The sequence below is a fragment of the Theropithecus gelada genome, chromosome 9 (genome assembly GCF_003255815.1).
Source record: "Theropithecus gelada isolate Dixy chromosome 9, Tgel_1.0, whole genome shotgun sequence".
NCBI lineage: Eukaryota > Metazoa > Chordata > Mammalia > Primates > Cercopithecidae > Theropithecus > Theropithecus gelada.
In genome coordinates, this window is record NC_037677.1 from 40,975,299 (window position 1) to 40,994,406 (window position 19,108).

General features: G+C 38.8%; 1 protein-coding gene and 1 non-coding gene across 3 annotated transcripts; both read left to right on the top strand.

The window, feature by feature from the left end:
• The first annotated feature begins 3,574 nt into the window (after positions 1–3,574).
• ANKRD30BL (ankyrin repeat domain 30B like) lies at positions 3,575–18,935 on the top strand. 2 transcript variants are annotated; one of them, XR_003121066.1, is made up of 7 exons: positions 3,581–4,030; positions 8,074–8,188; positions 8,351–8,524; positions 11,832–11,938; positions 12,903–13,065; positions 15,613–15,677; positions 18,302–18,935. XR_003121066.1 is itself a non-coding variant. In XM_025395582.1 (6 exons), exons 1-6 carry the CDS (start codon positions 3,813–3,815, stop codon positions 18,397–18,399), a joined length of 777 nt encoding a protein of 258 aa, XP_025251367.1. In that variant the 5' UTR covers positions 3,575–3,812; the 3' UTR covers positions 18,400–18,935. The 2 variants fall into 2 exon arrangements, 1 of the variants encoding a protein (XP_025251367.1); XM_025395582.1 differs by lacking the exon at positions 12,903–13,065 and having other exon boundaries at positions 3,575–4,030.
• Positions 14,233–14,339, top strand: LOC112632229. Its single transcript, XR_003121298.1, has one exon. It is a non-coding gene; the product is annotated as a U6 spliceosomal RNA (small nuclear RNA).
• Positions 18,936–19,108: the final 173 nt, after the last annotated feature.

The window sequence follows — 19,108 nt, forward strand, 5'->3', positions numbered from 1 at the left end:
AGGCAATCCGACCGCCTCGGCCTCCCAAAGTGCTAGGATTACAGGTGTAAGCCACCGCACCTGGCTGCAGATGTGTTTTTAGGTGTTTATCCACCTTATTTGAAAACTCTGTCCACACCAAAACTGGCACATCAATATATATAGCAGCTTTGTTTATAATTCCCGAAACTGGAAGAAACCAAGAGGTCTCATAATTGATGAATGGAAAACAACAAAAAACAAAAAACAAAAACACCGTGATACATCATATAAGGAAATATTACTACCTAAAAAAGTAAATGATCTGACAAAAGATTCAATGAGGAGGTTTAATAGGTGAAGCATGTAGGCATTATTTGGACCAAAGTATTCTGTATGATACCATAACTGTGGAAACATGATACTATGAATTTGTTTGTTTGTTTTTGAGATGGAGTCTGCTCTGTCGCCCAGGCTGGAGTGCAGTAGCACGATTTTGGCTCACCGCAAGCTCTGCCTCCTGGCTTCACACCATTCTCCTGCCTCAGCCTTCTGAGTAGCTGAGACTACAGGCACCTGCCACCATGCCTGGCTAATTTTGTTTTTGTATTTTTAGTAGAGACGGGGTTTCACCATGTAGCCAGGATGGTCTCAATCTCCTGACCTCGTGATCTGCCTGCCTCAGCTTCCCAAAGTGCTGGGATTACAGGCGTGAGCCACCGTGCCCAACCTGCATTTGTTAAAAAACAAAGAATCTCACAGCACAAATAGTGTCACTTAATATATGCAAATTTTAAAACAACAACAACAACACAAATGTAAGATTTGTTCTGGGGATCCTGGGATGGAATGCAGAATGTGATAAAAAATCTAAAGTACTACAAATGTATAAAGCCGCTTCACTCTTTATAGGGAGTGGTAAAAATGTGCTGACATCAGCATCTTAGAAAATGAATGGGCTTTCCTTGGTGGCTCACACCTGTAATCCCAGCACTTCGGGAGGCCAAGGAGGGCGGATCACCTGAGGCTGGGAGTTTGAGACCAGCCTGGCCAAAATGGTGAAACCCCATCTCTACTAAAAACACAAAAATTAGCTGGACATGGTGGCAGGTGCCTGTAATCCCAGCTACTCAGGAGGCTGAGGCAGGAGAATCGCTTGAACCTGGGAGGCAGAGGTTGCAGTGAGCCGGGATCATGCCACTGCACTCCAGCCTGGGCAAGAAGAGCAAAACTCCATCTCAAAAAAAAAAAAAAAAAAGAAAGAAAGAAAAGAAAATGCATGAAGACTGAAAGGAAGAGAAGCTGCAAACAACCCATGTGATCTGGTTGCTATAGCTGTTTCCTACAGGAAATGGGATAGCGATTCTGATATTGATAGAGAATAAATGTATATTGGAACTAGACAGTTAAGCAAATGGATGACAAATGACAGGAGCCAGGTTTCTCACTATTAAAGTAGGAGGTTACATATAAGCAAGGGGAGAAGGCCAGAATGATCATGTGATAAAAGAACTGAGTCATAGACATCAGTATGAACTAACACTTACACACTTTACATATATAAATATTTATAGTTATGTGTATATATACAGCTTTGTATACACACATTTATTTCTTTGCTCTGTAAGCTAAGACGGTCTAGAACCAATTATATCCCAGCACAAATGAGCATATCTAACACTCAAGTCTTCAGTTCTTGGGTTTTTGTCCACAACCTGGGATCCAGGAGTTGGGCCCTGGAGCTAGGCATTGTGTAGCCTCCCGGGTGGTGTTGAGCCTCCATTCTCACCCTCCTGCAGCTGGGGACCCATCCCCTGACCTGGGCCCCCTGGAGGCAAGAACATGGTCACCCACTTTAATCACGTGGTCCCTATCACATAATCAGAGGGCGGTGTGGGTTTTAACTGCAAGTTTGATGTGTAAAGGATTCGACATAGATATGATATAGTGACTAGAAGTCTTTTATTTATTTATTTATTTATTTATTCTCTGTTGCCCAGGCTTGGAGCACAGGGGCACAAACAATCAAACAATAACCAAAATCCAGAAGACTGAAAAAGTGAAATGCTGTCAAGGATGTGAAGCAACAGGCCCTCTCGTTCCTTGTTTGTGGCACAGTTAACTGTACCCACGAACTCCTGGGCCCAAGTGATCCTCCCACAATCAATCTCCCAAGTAGCTGGGGCCACAGGCATGCACCACCATGCCTGGCTGATTTGTTTTATTTTTGTAGAGGTGAAGTTTCCCTTTGTTGTCTAAGCTGGTCTCAAACTCCTGGGATCAAGTGATCCTCCTATCTCGGTCTCCCAAAGTGCTGTAAGTACAGGCATGAGGTCCTGCACCCAGCCTGGAAGTCGTTATAAATGAGTTCAATTTATCTGTTTCTCCCTCTGCTCTACTCAGCTAAGTTTCCCTCTCAGTCCAAGGGAGAGAACCGCAGCTCAGACCCATCCAGGATGGCTGCAGATTACCCAGCACCACCGCCATACTCCAGATGCTGGTCAACAAGGAAGGGACCCTGATGTCTGGCTGCGGGCACTCTCAACAACCTTGAAGCCCTCTAAACGGGACCCACCATCAGTGCCTGTCAGAATGGTAGCCGCTACCTGCACTTGGAGCACAGGCAAACAAGGCCAAGCAACCCCAAACTCCCCTATTCCCCTCTGGGCCCAGGCAGCGCTGACCAGAGACAGATGCCACCGCTGCGCTGAAGTCAGTCGGTCCACCCTTTATCTGCACCAGGGCAGGAACCTGCCACTCAGCCCCATCCTGGCGACTGCACAGTGCCCAGAGCCTGCAAACCAACGCTCTGGGCTCGAGCCAAGGAAGAGCAGAGCCTAGAGTGGGAGGTCGTGTGCCACACGGCGACCTCAGACCGTCGGGCCCAGCCCTGCAGCCTCTACAGTGGACTCAGATGCAGCTGGCATTTGAAGGTTTCAGCAGCGGTGGCAACCCCAGAACCTGTCCGTGCCACCAACAGGCGAACCCCAGGGTCGGACACCGCCACTGCGCCTAAGTCAGGCAGTGGGACCTCAGCGGCAGGAGGGTGGGAACCTGCTGCAAAGCCTCATTGCCGCAGCTGTACAGGGCCCAGAGGTCGCGAGCCTGCGTTGCCAGCGCCAGCCAAGGAAGAGCAGAGCCCAGGGTGGAAGGGCGGTGTACTCGGCGATGCTCAGCGGTCTGGGCCCAGCCCTGTAGCCTCCACTGTGGGGTCAGCTGCAGCTGCCACCTGAACATGGCACGTGGTAGCAGAGGCTTCAACCCTGACCCTGCCAGCGCCACCAGCAGCGCGGATACTTGGGCCGGAAGCCTCCAGGGCGCCTAAGTCGGAGGTGGGTCCCTGGCAGCAGGAGGGCGGGAACCGACGCTCAGTGCCACCCTGGAGGCTGCACGATGCCCAACGCCAGGGCCCAGCTCCTGGATTTCGGGTTGAGGAGGGGCTGGGGCGACTCTGTGAAGCGGGCCGTGTGTCAGGGCGCTTCCCACGTTCCACTCCAGGGAGCCCCGCCAGTAAGGCAGCGCCTCATGGCAGGTGCCACCTGCACGCGGTGCCCGGCGAAGCGCTGCCAGGGCGGTTTCCCGCCTCGCTTGTCTCCTAGGCCTGCTGAGCTGCGCATGCGCTGCTGCCTAAAGGCGCTGCTCAGCTGCCTAACGGTTCTGCTCAGCTGCCTAACGGTTTTGCTCAGCCAGTTTCTCCCGGGAGAGGCTGGAGTGTCCAAAAGTTTGGCCCAACTGCGATTTCTCCTGGTGTCGGGGCGGGTGCGGGGACAGAAGAAGGGCGAGGGCGAGCGGCGAGGACTCGGGAAGGGCCAGCAGCAGGAGGCGCGGGCTCTCTCTAACAGGTGGCCGCAGTCATGAAGAGATTCTTTGCTGCCGCTGTCAAGGGCGAGACGGGCCCGGAGCGCCCGAGCCCCTTCAGTCAGCTGGTCTACACGAGCAACGACTCTTACGTGATTCACCATGGGGATCTCAGGAAGATCCACAAAGCTGCCTCCCAGGGCCAAGCCTGGAAACTGGAGAGGTTGATGAAGAAGACGACAATGGACCTGAACATAAGAGATGCGAAGAAGAGGTACCAGGCCCTGCCTGAGCCCGGGCTGCAGGAAAAGGTGGCGGCTGTGGGAGGATCGCCCCTTCAGAGTGGGGGCTGGGGGGCCTGGAGACAAGGGGAGCAGGTGGAGGAGTGGCGGGCGGCGGGGCGGCCGTCCTGGGCCCCAGGGTCTAGGCCTTCTTTCCAGGCAGGACCCCCAGGCCTGGGATGGGGGCGCCCTGCAGGGCGGAGGGCCCAGGGCACCTTAAAATCAACCCCAAACTTTCTCTGCTTTCTCCTTCACTCCACTTCCTCTCACAGAGCACTGTTTAGAGAATTTTAAAGAGATTTAACTCACAAAATTAAGTACATACAGGGTTTTAATTTTAATATACAGGTTTTAAAAGATAATGTTAGATACATTTTGAAATGGTGCATAATGAAACAATTCCCATAATACATTAACTTTTTGGCTAAAAATTTTGTGGATAAACTCCAGTATCCATTTTGATATCAATAAATGTCTATATAAATATATTCTTTGCTGAGGGGCCTTAGAAGGAAACTTTGAGGTGGGAAGATGGTTTATGTTTTCGAATTTAAGAAGACTCATTTTTCTCAAGATGCGAGCTCTTTATCAGTTTTACATAAACGAAATAAAGTTATCAACCTTTTAACATTTTTAAAATTACACATGCTGTCTTTTACTATTGTGATGACATTTTTAAAATTTTGTAACAGAGTAGAAAAGTCTTGCCCTTCTAGATATCAAAATGTGCTATTAATTTGCACAAAATGGGCCACGGCCGGGCGCAGTGGCTCACGCCTATAATCCCAGCACTTTGGGAGACCGAGGTGGGCGGATCATGAGGTCAGGAGATCCAGAGACCGAGGTGGGCGGATCATGAGGTCAGGAGATCCAGAGACCGAGGTGGGCGGATCACGAGGTCAGGAGATTGAGACCATCCTGGCTAACACGGTCTCTACCGAAAATACAAAAAGGTAGCCGGGCGTGGTGGCGGGCGCCTGTAGTCCCAGCTACTCGGGAGGCTGAGGCGGGAGAAGGGCCTGAACCTGGGAGGCGGAGCTTGCAGTGAGCTGAGATAGCACCACTGCACTCCAGCCTGGGGGACAGAGCGAGACTCCGTCTCAAAAAATAAAATAAAATAAATAAATAAATAAAATTAAAAAAAAAATAGAGCCGGGCGCAGTGGCTAACGCCTATAGTCCCAGAATCCCAGCACTTTGGGCGGCCGAGGCGAGTGGATCACCTGAGGTCAGGAGTTCAAGACTAGCCTGGCCAATATGGTGAAACCCCAACTCTACAAAAATATAAAAATTAGCCAGGCACGATGTCAGGTGCCTGTAATCCCAGCTACTCAGGAGGCTGAGGCGAAGGCGAGAGAATCGCTTGAAACTGGGAGGCGGAGGTTGCAGTGAGCCGAGATCCTACCACTGCACTCCAGCCTGGGCAATAGAGTGAGACTGTCTCAAAAATAAATAAATAAATAAATAAATAAATAAATAAATAAATCGCAAATTGTTTGATAACAGCTGAAAAGACAGGTAAATGAATACAGCAGAATAGAAAATCCAGAAACACCTAAATATCTAAGAATTTAGAACTTGATAATGCTCACACTTTATACTAGTAGGAAGAGAATTAGTTTCATAACAGAAATGCCTGCTTTTTTGGAGAAAACTAGATTTTTATGCCACAAATTAACTTTCCAATGAAATATAGATTAAAAAATTTTAATATAAAAATGATAAAAGCACCAGAAGAAAACATAAATGCCTGTTTACTCAGGTACATTTTTATGTTGACAACACCTTTCTAAGAAGCTCAGAAGCAAGAAGTCTGAAGGATAATTAAGCAAAACGAGATTAAATTAACCTGTAATGAGAAAAAAACAAAAGGCAGCATACTTACTACATATGTATGTGCATGTGTGTCTACATATTAGATTTAAAAACTGTCATTTTGTAGATCATTCTTCACTTAAATCAACATAAAACTCTCTAATTTAAAATTGGGCAATTTTAATTAGAGCTCTAAATTGCAGATCTAAAAAAGTACTTTGCCTCTAATTTAAAATTGGGCAAAGTACTTTCTTAAGATCTGTAAGTGACCTATGCACACAGAAAACAATATTTAGTGTTTCTGGTTAGAGAAGGCATTTAAGTTAAAAGAGGAATCAAATACTGTTTTCTATCTACAAAGTTTGTTAGGATAAAGAGCAGTAATATTTATACTGCTGTTTAAAGTTTAAATTGCAGATGACTTTTCAAATAGGCAATTTGGTGGTAAATACCATATTATTAAGAATAATCCATATAATGACTTTTATAAGTACATTTCATTGAATTTACAGTATGGGATAATATGTGACCACTGAAGGTAAAAATATATACAGAAGTAGGTGACATTTGAAAATGTATTTTGGTGCATCAAGTGAGGGTAAAGTTCAGTTTGATTATAAATACACACAGACTAAAGTCTTGTGTTATTTGAAATTATGTATGAAATATGATAAAATTTGTTATTTGAGGGCATTAGTTTTAATAGAAAATGTTTTTCCTTTTTATTATCTTTGATTTCCACATTGAGCATGTACAATGCTATTAGAAAAAGTTTATTATTAATGAAATAATTTTTGGGAAGAGCAGGAATATGAATTTTGCACCAATAAAAATAATTTCTCATTTTCCATATTTTAATTATTATTTTTTGTGGATTAGTATATTCTGTGAACTTTTAACATCTTCAAAAGACAATCTTACCTGTGCTTGTTGATTTACATATTTTATTAGGCACATATTTTATTATATATAGATTTATTACATATATGTCAATAATTATAGATTAGTATAGTTTTATTATTAAGAAAATAAAATAGTAAATATAAGTGCTTTGTTTATAGCAGTTTTTTAAAGGTATTGAACTTCTCAACTGTATTTATCCTTTTAATCAATCTATCACATGTAAGCTGAATGCCTACTATGTAGAAGGTACATTAACTTTCAAGACCCTTTCATCCTTAAAAGTTTCACATTTACCTACTCAGCCTGAGCAAAGTGAGAGATTTAAAGTTGGGTTACAGGCCGGGCGNTAATCATTGAAAATACCTAATTTACATGCATTCTATAAATCTAAATATGAATTTACATACATTCTGTAAATCTAAATACGGAATAAAATGAGCCATACCTACTTGAATCCCGTTTTCTTTGGCTTGAAGTTTTAAAAATATTAAAGAAGTACTTTGTTTTAACAGTTTGTTGTTTTTATTTCAACTCTCCTTTTGTGTATACTCTTAAAAGCTAAAATTTCTTTAAGGGTTAATCCTGTGACTAGGACTGCCATCATCCTGTTGTGTATATCATATTCCACTTCATGGAAGGCACCATGAATTGTGTGATGCCTCCTTATTTATGTACCAATGAAAGATTGTTAAATTTCTGCAAAATATACTTGTAATAAATAATGAATTATAAGTGGCATTTCAATGTCAGAGATGTTAAAATATGAGACATAGAGTATCTTAGAATCATTAAAATACAGTGTTATCTCTAACCTTTAAAGCATACCACAAAGTAGGCATAATTGTACCATTTTACTTAAAATGTTGTCCTTGTTAAGTAGTAGAAATAATTACAATATCTAACAATTACTGAGCTGTTACATGTGCTAGGAATTCTTCAAAATACTTTGCATAGATTCTCATGAGGCATCACAGTGATGTCCGGCGAGATAACCGCTGTATTCATCTTCACTTTGACAAGAAAATTGAGGCACAGAAAGGATAAGCGATAGCTAGAAGGTGAAAGACTTTAAAGTAATATTCAAGCCCGAGTTGAACTGAATCCAAAGGCCAAGCTTTTTCTATTCAAATAGGCCACTCTTTCATTAATGTAGTGAGTAATAAGAGCGAATGAGTGTTGTACTTTCTTCAGGAGAATATTAAATATTTGTTTTGAAGGCAGAGAAAGAGCATGGTATTTAATGTTGACAACTACATAAATCATTATATGTTTTGAGACAGTGGACTAAACTTTCCTAAAAAGTCCTCTCACTCTCATAGGACTGCTCTACACTGGGCCTGTGCCAATGGCCATGCGGAAGTAGTAACACTTCTGGTAGATAGAAAGTGCCAGCTTGATGTCCTTGATGGCGAAAACAGGACACCTCTGATGAAGGTAAATAGTAGCCAGTTCTTTCAGCAGGAGATCGATTTGATTTAAATACATAGAATAAAAATGAATTTATCTCATTGAAATATAACTAGTTTGTGAAAACTGTGGAATATTTATTTATATTTCTTATAATTTATAATTTACTTCTTGCTTTAATACTAACAGGCTCTGCAATGCCAGAGGGAGGCTTGTGCAAATATTCTCATAGATTCTGGTGCTGATCCAAATATTGTAGATGTGTATGGCAACACGGCTGTCCATTATGCTGTTTACAGTGAGAATTTGTCAGTGGTGGTAAAATTGCTGTCCTGTGGTGCAGACATCGAAGTGAAGAACAAGGTAGACATTAACCAATGTCATTTTCAAAATATTTGAAATCCATTTGTTTTAACATTAACGTATATAAATTATTTTATATTTGGAAGCTCAAATATTCCCATTTTTCTATGAAAATAGTTTGACAGAACTTGTCTAGGATTTTACTTTAAATATTAATATTTTATAAGAACTATTAAAGAGTATGGCTTTTCTGTGCATTTATGATAAATATTTGAATTTGTTAAAGGTAAAACTTTTTCAAATATTCTTTCCTACTCAAGTTTTCTTTTTTTCTTTCCAGTTAGTGTAAAACTACAGGAAAGTAAAATTTGTCTGCATAAATTCAGTCAACATGTAAAATTTAGGAGACATGCAGAAATCTGGATTTCCTCTTAAAGGATTGAATCTGGTGTCTCTTGAGCCCATATGACTGTTTGGTATGCTATGAAGATGTTCTAGCTTTATACGAATCATATGTTTCCAGTTTGTTACTGTGCCCACCTAGTTACATCACTTACTCAACTTACTTCTTTTGCCTATGTAAATATTTCAGTTATCAATTCCTCTCTTATAGTATATTTTGGTAAAGATTTCAAGTTATTGATGACAGTTTATAGGTGTTTATAATGTATAGTTTATATTTTACATTAATTCATTAATAATGGGGTTGTCTTCTAGAATTTAGAAGATTTTTTAAACAATGATTTTTCTTCATATAAACCATAAATAATCATCTTTCATTAGAATGCCTTTAAGCCTTTTCAGATTAATCATGGTTATATTTGAATAGGTTATGCATATTGCAGAAAATATATCTTTCTCCACAGAATTGTCTCTTAAAATTCAAGTGATTTAGTGGCTTCTATTTTGCTAATCCATATACATGAGTTAGAAATTTCATTGGTAAGTCATTTTATTCATATTTCTGATATTTTGCCAAAAACTAAGTAGCAATTACAATAGAAACCAGAATAAAAATGGATTATTGCATTTTAAGAAGTAGATATGCATTAAGATCCTAGGAGTATCATTATAATTGAGAATAAACTTTTATACTGAATTTCTTTTTTTTTTTTCTTTCTTTCTTTCTTTTTTTTTTTTTTTTTTTTGAGGCAGAGCCTCACTCTGTCATCAGGCTGAAGTGTAGTTGTGTGATCTCGGCTCACTGCAACCTCTGCCTCCCTGGTTCAAGCGATTCTCCTGCTTCAGCCTCCCGAGTAGCGGTGACAGCAGGCACGTGCCACCACACCCAGCTAAATTTTTTGTATTTTTAGTAGAGATGAGGTTTCACCATGTTGACCAGGATGGTCTCCATCTCCTGACCTTGTGATCTGCCCACCTTGGCCTCTCAAAGTGCTGGGATTACAGGTGTGAACCACCTCGCCTGGCCTTTTATACTGAATTTCTAATAGCTGAGATAAAATCCTATTGTCTGGTAATAGGATAAAACCCATGGACCATACATTTGTTTGAGTTCTTTGTAGGTTCTGGATATTAGCCCTTTGTCAGATGAGTAGATTGCAAAAATTTTCTCCCATTCTGTAGGCTGCCTGTTCACTCTGATGGTAGTTTCTTTTGCTGTGCAGAAGCTCTTTAGTTTCATTAGATCCCATTTGTCAATTATGGCTTTTGTTGCCGTTGCTTTTGGTGTTTTAGACATGAAGTCCTTGTCCATGCCTATGTCCTGAATGGTAAGTGGGCAAAGGATATGAATAGATATTTCTCAAAAGAAGACATGCATACAGCCAACAGACACATGAAAAAATGCTTGTCATCACTGGCCATCAGAGAAATGCAAATCAAAACCACAATGAGATACCATCTCACACCTGTTAGAATGGCAATCATTAAAAAGTCAGGAAACAACAGGTGCTGGAGAGGATGTGGAGAAATAGGAACATTTTTACACTGTTGGTGGGCTTGTAAACTGGTTCAACCATTGTGGAAAACAGTATGGCGATACCTCAAGGATCTAGAACTACAAATACCATATGACCCAGGCATCCCATTACTGGGTATATACCCAAAGGATTATAAATCATGCTGCTGTAAAGACACATGCACACGTGTGTTTATTGCGGCACTATTCACAATAGCAAAGTCTTGGAATCAACCCAAATGTCCATCAATGACAGACTGGATTAAGAAAATGTGGCACATATACACCATGGAATACTATGCAGCAATAAAAAAGGATGAGTTCGTGTCCTTTGTAGGGACATGGATGCAGCTGGAAACCATCATTCTCAGCCAACTATTGCAAGAACAAAAAACCAAACACCGCATGTTCTCACTCATAGGTGGGAATTGAACAATGAGATCACTTGGACTCGGGAAGGGGAACATCACACGCCAGGGCCTATTATGGGGAGGGGGGAGGGGGGAGGGATGGCATTGGCAGTTATACCTGATGTAAATGATGAGTTGATGGGTGCTGTTGAGTTAATAGGTGCAGCACACCGACATGGCACAAGTATACATATGTAATAAACCTGCACGTTGTGCACAGGTACCCTAGAACTTAAAGTATAATAAAAAAAAAATGGACCATTTAATAATAAGCAATCAAGTTCATTTGAAGCTAATCTCTTTCAATTTAGAGCCACTTCCTTAGTGACCCATTTAGAGCAGGAGTGCCTGACATTGACATCTGGGATCTTGGGATCATTGATAGAAGAGAATCAAGTGAGTTTGTATCACCCAGAGGAAACTTCCGTTTTTTGGGGGAAGCTTTCAGAACTGCATCCCTGAAATTCTAATTTGTCAAATATTAATGTTTGCCACAAAAATACATTGTCAAATAAGGATTAGGCAAAGTTCAATTCATTTCTTGAATAATGAACATTTAATTCACAGTTTTATAACATTTCTTGAACATAGATAATGGTGGAATCTGTTGGGATACAGTGCTTCTGGTAAGGTAAGTATTCTTTGGAATATAGTTGAAGAAACACTGCTCTAGAGATAATAATTTAGATTACAAATTTTGTGAAAAACAAAGTATTTACTACCATGTCTTAGGGTTTAAAGATATAGAGATAAAAGATACAGCCCCTGCCCTCAAGAAGCTCTTGATTTACATAGGAAACAATAAAATCATTACAAAATAATGATTTTTGGATATAACCAGAGTTAATGTGGTGATGCAGAGGCTGAATGTTTACAAGTGAAGGTGCAGTGCATGGGCAAGCACAGAAAAGTGACAAAGAAGGGATTGCTATTGATTTACTTTCTATTGTTTAAGTTCATAGGGTATTACATAAAGTATTCAGTTCAGCTGAGAAATATGTAATTTCATGAATTGTAAATTGTTTTTGCTGTTTTACAGGCTGGCCACACACCACTTTTACTGGCCATAAGGAAAAGAAGTGAGCAAATTGTGGAATTTTTACTGACAAAAAATGCAAATGCAAATGCAGTTGATAAGTTTAAATGGTATAGTAGTTTTTTTAATTAAAAAACACTTGAGTAGTGTGCTAGAGTAATAACACTCGAGTCAGAAATATTAAATTAATAACATTTACTTAAAATTACTAGATTATAGAGAAAAATACTAACACAAATTATCAGTTAGGAAGAAAAGCAATTATTTGGACTGATCAACATAAAGAACAGTAGGATTTATCTTCTTTTATTATATTGACTGATTCTTATTTGTAATCTGATGTTTTTGGTTGCATTATCTTCTACTAGCTAAAGTGGTTCTGTATTAGTGTTAAGAAGTATGAATTTTTAGTTAACTTTATAATTCAATATTGAATTATTAGCACCTTTATAGTGTTTTTCTAACTTCTGTTTTTCATACACTTTTTAAAAAATGCAATATTTGCTGGGCATGGTAGCTGTCACCTGTTATCCCAGCACTTTGGGAGGCCAAGGGGGGTGAATCACTTGAGGCCAGGTGTTCAAGACCAGCCTAGCCAACATGGTAAAATCCCATCTCTACAAAAAATATAAAAATTAGCCAGGCATGGTGGCACATAACTGTAGTCCCAGCTACTTAGGACAATATTATTCCTAATATTGTTTTAAGCCTTCAGATTGCTCTCACTTGTCTGACTTCTAGGTAATTTTGAAGTACAAAATATTTTATCAGACTAAGGAAGAAATAGATAATTCTTCACTTAAAACTTTGCCTCTTTTAGGTTAGTGAACAGAGCATATTTTCCTGCCCCTCAGTGGACTTCATGTTAGCCAATTCTACTATGCCATATTCCAGTGGCACACGAGTCTTTTTGCCCCTTCCTTTTAACCTTGGTGGTGATTTACAGGGATAAACACTTGAGCACTCAAGATATTTAACGTTTGTTAATGCATGTAGATGGTTAATTCTACACTGACAGGCACATATTAAACTGGTTCTGTTCCTAATAATGAAGTTATCTCTTTGTTATTTTAGCACAGCCCTAATGCTTGCCGTATGTCATGGATCATCAGAGATAGTCGGCATGGTTCTTCAGCAAAATGTTGACATCTGTGCTGAAGATACGTGTGGAATGACTGCAGAACGTTATGCTGTTGCTTGTGGATTTAATCTGTAAGTGTTTACATTTAAAGGCTAGGTGAGATTTTATAGTTTGTTTCAGGTAGTTTTTGAATGACAGTGAGTTCACTTCATCAGCCAGAAACTAGGCAAAACAAGCTAGACTAATTAGAAGGAGTAATGACTCCAGGATTCTTTATTTTAGGGCTTTAGGGATGCTGATGTTGGCTACTTGATTTCAAGTATAATCCCTATGCATGGGATAAACATAATGTCACAATTTTGATTTTTCTAATTAGTTATTTGGGTCTTGAAATATTCACTTTAAGCAGACAACCTGATAGTGTCCCCTGGGGCTGTCTTTAATTCTTGAATTTTTTAAAAGAATCTGAACCTAAGTCCAAGGAAGACATTCGTTTTGTACAAGTCAGAAGGATGTGGGGGGAAATGGCCATTCTCTTCATTTTGTTGTTTCCATTGATTCTATTGCTGCATCGGTGCCATTGAAACTGCTCCTGCAATCTGGTAATGATTGACCTTTGTGACCAGGATGCCCTTAGTAATACAGATCCCTCAGTCTTCATGGTGTAGACTTCAAAGTTATTACACTTTTGTAAAAATTCACATACATATTCTCAGCCATTGTTTCCAAAGTACCAGCACCCCGCTCTGGTAGCTAGAACTTTTAGCTTTAGCAACACACATAGTGAGCAAATTGACCCTTCCCCTCACGCTCAAAACCTGATGTGACACCCACATCTTAGCCTGGACATGGCCTAGACCTTCATTGTAAGTTATCCTTTGAGTGGCTTTTTCTATATTCTCTAGCCAATATTAGTAGTAGTTTGAAACCATAAGTCTGGTTGAAATAATGTTACAGGAAGAAATTGGAGATCCATTTTGTCTTTGTTACCAGATCTATGTCCCTGGCCCTTTATATCCTGTGTAGCACCATTTTGTAGGTAGTGGAAGGTCTCATCTTATTCTGTAAGATCCCATGTCATCTTTCCCATGTTGTAGTGTGTTCCAACTTGTGGTTGTCCCCTCGAGTTATTCTTTTATCCTAAAAGTAGAAATCTTCCATGCTACTTGCATCTCTACCTCAAGTTTTTAAAATATTTTCAAATTCTGCATCACCATGAAGCCATTCAATAGACTTCACTAAATCTCAAGTAAGTTGGTTAGATTTAACAGAGCTAAACCTCATCTGTGACTGATCAGTCTTCACATACAAAAGTAAGGATTTGTGCTGGCTTCAGTGGTACAAATGGTAAAATTGAAACAACGTTGAGAAGGTCAGCATGGTCCCTGCACAAGGATGACATACGAATCTGTGAAGTGTTGTGTATTTCTTGCAGTCCCCAAAAGGATATTTTACTACTTTTTAACTAGCTCCAAGGAAATGGTGTGAGTCAAAGCAAAATGGGTGGCACCAATATTGCAATTGTGATTTTCATACAAAAAATTATTTATGTAAGGTGATCTATGAAATGAGATGGTGGTAACACATAGGGTCTTATGTGCAATATTTTGTTAGTAGGGATCTCAGAAATGAGAAAATACCAACTTGCATCTTCTTTGTGGAACTTACAAAAAATAAAGGTGGGATTTTTTCTTCCACAGCAGCTGGAAATGAACATAGTGACTAAGCATCATTCTAATAAAGATTTGTTGATTCAGAGTTTAAGGAGGTGGATAAAGATCAGTCGTAGTCCAAGCCAGATGCTGACATCTATGAGTTTTCTGCCCTTGGTGTGACTAATGAGCTCAGTAATAGAGGATAATTAGGTTATCTGATTTAATGATTTAACATATTTATAAATAAGTTTCATTACAGAATATAAAATAGCTTAGATGCTCTGAATTACAAGCCACAAATAATAGAACATCTAATATCCAAAAGTAGGAATTAATAACAGAAAACTGCAACATTTGAATATTATAATCTATGAAAAAACATGTTTGTGTGTTTTTTTTTTTTTTGTAATTTATTTATGTTTTGTAGAGACAGGGTCTCCCTATGTTGCCCAGCTGTTCTTGAACTTCTGGACTCAAGAAATCCTCCTGTCTCAACATCCCAAAGTGTTTCCATCACAAGCATGAGCCACTGCAGCAGGCCAATATATTGGGTTTTATTGGGATTTTTAAAATAGTTTCAGCAATAAGGTTCAAGAACAAATTATTTTTTTGCTCTACTATTTCTTTGAGCATTTAAAAAATGTTATCTTGTTAAATCTTTATAATAACCTAGTGAAATAAGGCCCTAAAATCCTCATTTTTAGAAGACATTGAGTCTAAGAGAAGCAACTTGTTCAAGAAAAAATATCTGTTGGTAGCCATGCTAGGACTTATTCTGAGTTAAGGACATTTTCCATATGTCAAGCTAACTCTAGTTAATTTACTGAGTTATACTGCCCTCAATTCATGAGTGTTTTATCTTTCTTTCTTCTTTAATTAGAAGCTTAATAAGTTCATAGAGCTTACAAACTTAAAGTCTATGGAAAAAGTAATGTTCTGATGTTAGCTCTAATATTGTCTGAAATACTCTAAGAACTTAATGAATTTGGTAAATTTTTTTATAGCAATGTTAAAATAGTAACTTTATTTATTTCATTTTTATACATAGCATTCATCAACAACTTTTGGAATATAAACAAAAGATATCTAAAAATTCTCAAAATAGCAATCCAGGTAAGACCTCTGATAGTAAACTACTCTTGGTGGTGTTACCATAAGATTATAGGGATGTTGATCACAAAATAGCTATTAAAAAAGCAATCTGTAAATAACATGTGTTTACATATATATATATACCTATATGTAAGTGTTTGCATATATAGACATAGCTTTGATTTAATTTTTTAGTTTATAATTCAGAATTAGTTAAGAATTTAGTTGTAGGTAGTTTATAATCTCAAAAATATTATCTGAAAAATATTTAATTGTGGTCCCTAATATCCTGTATAATACTTTTGTATAAATAAGTAAAACAATTTTTAAGTTTGCATATTGTATGTTTCCTCAACTGTCATAACAACTTAGGCTTGTTATAAAATGTATAATCCGTGGTGTGATTGATGAGCTCAGCAATAGGGGATTATCAGTTTATCCAATTTAATGAATTAATATATTTATAAATATTGTTACAAATTATAAAATAGCTTAGATGCCTTGAATTACAAGCCACAAATAATAGAACATCTAATAATGAAAAGTAGGAATTAATAATAGAAAACTGCAACATTTGAATATTATAACCTATAAAGAAACACAGTTTATTTATTTGTTTGTTTGTTTCTTTATTGGAGAGACATGGTCTCCTTATGTTGCCCAGGCTGGTCTTGAACTTCTGGGCTTTATTTAATTTTTACAATAAATGATTTGCATTTAGAAAATTAGAATTAATTACAGTTGAGTTTTGAGTAACATGAGAGTTAGGGTGCTGATCCCCCCATGCAGCTGAAAATCTGCTTTATATGAAAATCTGTTTCTTTTGACTCCTCCAAAACTCTACTAATATTCTACTGTTGACCTGGAGCCTGAGAAAAGGTGAAAGCATAAGCAGTCAATTAACACATAGCTTCTATTTTATATGTACTATATACTGTATTCTTAGAATAAAGTGAGCTGGAGAAAAGAAACTGTTATAAAGAGGAATAAATATGTTCACTATTTATTAGATGGAAGTGAATTATTATATGTAAAGGACTTCATTCTCATTGCCTTCACGTTGAGTAGGCTGATATGGAGGAGGCAGAGGAGAGATTTGTCTTGCTACCTTGCAGTGGCAAAGGAAAATAAAAATCTGTCTATTAGTGGGCTCCTAGACTGAAAACCCTTATTCAAGGATCAACTGTGTGACATAGTGACTTGTGTCACTAAAAAAGTAACTATCTTTAGAATTTGGAACTCAATAATACTTTTCTTGCACCATAAATGAATGTCAATAAGAATTAACATAACTTAGCCAGGGTGCGTCAGTACCAATAGGAGATTTTTTTTTCAAAGATACCTACTGAGTGCAGAAGTCAGAAAAGCAATTCTTTGTTGAGAAGCGCAGGTTATGTTACATAGTCTTGTACCAACAAGGTCTCACAATTATCAACTTCATTCCCTCTAAGTTGAAACCAAATAAGATATATTTACTTCATTAGAACAAGATGTGTTGTTCTATCTGCTGGATAATTAGTGTGTTAATAGTAATTTTGTTACAACAAGATACTCTGTTCCTACTAGCCAAAATATTATCATTATAAATATTCAAATAGCTCAACTCTAGGCTCAACAAATTATAATAAAAGTGGAAAAAATTTACACAATAACAAAAGTGCTACTGTGATACCTAAATGTAACACAATACATTGTACAATATGAACTATATGAGCACATTATATATATTATAAATATATAATAAATTAAATTATTATATATTTATCAAGGGACTTCTATAAGTTAGATTTTGCAAGCTGCAGGAGACTAAGATGGAATACACATAGTCTGGGTCTTTAAGGTGCTCATAAAACAGTAGAGCCGTCTCTATTGAATTTCTGCATTTTTCCAACAGAATTTCCTAAATATGTTCTTTATTCATTTATCTACTTGTCCACTTAACAAATAACTGTCAGGTATCTTTAAGGTACTAAGCATCTTTCTTGTTATTATCGTTGTCATTTTTTATTATTTACTACTTTATTAAGATATTAAGCATTTTTCTTGTTATTATCTTTTTTATTATTTACTACTTTATTTAGTGCTTACTCTGTGCCGGAACCCCTTTGGGAGCTTATAATTGTCACTTATTATGTTGTTACCATATTCAGTATGTGTCAGACATTTTATATCCAACGTGAAGAATTAAAGCTTTAAAAAGTCTGGTAGTGTCCAGGAGCGGTGGCTCACTCCTGTAATCCTAGAACTTTGGGAGGCCAGGTCGGATGGATTGCTTGAGCTCAGGAGTTTGGGACCACCCTGACTAACATGGTGAAATCCCGTCTCTACTAAATTCAAAAAATTATCTGGGCCTGGGTGGCATGCATATGTAATCCCAGCTACATGGAAGGCTGAGGTAGGAGAATCTCGTGAACCCAGGAGGTGGATGTTGCAGTGATCTGCTGAGATCATGCCACTGCACTCCAGCTTGGATGACAGAATGAGACTCTGTCTCAAAAAAAAAAAAAAAAAAAAAAAAGGAGAATTAACAGAAGTTTGGTGGTATTTAAGGAAGGCAAACTGAATGAGTAGAAGTTTGCCAGGTAAAGAGTCAGAAGGATGATATTTAGCAGAAGGAAAATTTATCCAGACTGTGTGTTTAGCAGAAGGAACATCTGAAGGAACACCGGAGGAGGCTGCATCCTTGGCGGAAAGAACACCTGACAAGGCTGAATGCTCGGTGGAAAGAACACCTGACGAATAGGATACAGTAAATTCCTCTTCAAAGATTTTAGCCTGTAAACATCCTTTAAAATTCAAGAGGGGGAAGATTAAGTACAACGAGTTCTGAGTTCCCCTTCAAAGAACAAATATGTCATTATGTTCAGCTTCTCTGTTCTTTATTCTCCATTTTAAAGTTTAACTTCCTTGTTCTTTATGCCTCCTTGCCCCTAGTTTCATTAAACAACCCCCTTCTAGCCTCTAACACCTGCTCTGTCTTTAGTCATTCTTAGTCACCTGCTCTGTCCTTAGTCATCCTTAGATACCTGCTCTATAACTGTCTTTCCCTCTGAAACTACTCACCTGGCCACCCCAGCTCATACCCCTGCCCTCTTTGAAACAGCCAATCTGAATTAGCTTAGAGTGTGCAGTCCAACCCTATCCAGTACGGGAAAGACACAACAGTAGGGACTAGCTGCATTAGGAATAAGAACCCTTTCCCCTCCCTTGTCCAGTGTGATCTTGCCCATTGCTCCATCTGAAAGACCACTCTTCTATAGAAGTAAATTTGCCTTGCTGACAAAACTTGTTGTCAGAGTGCTGACTCTTCTTTGCGGCACCAAAAATTTATTTTTCACGAATTTGGGGGCCCACCCAGCATTCCCATTCTCCTCTGGGGAAGGGTCCAGTTCTCTCCCATGAGGAGGCGCACCCCGCTGCCTCGTTGCAGTGGCCATAAAGGTAAGGAATTG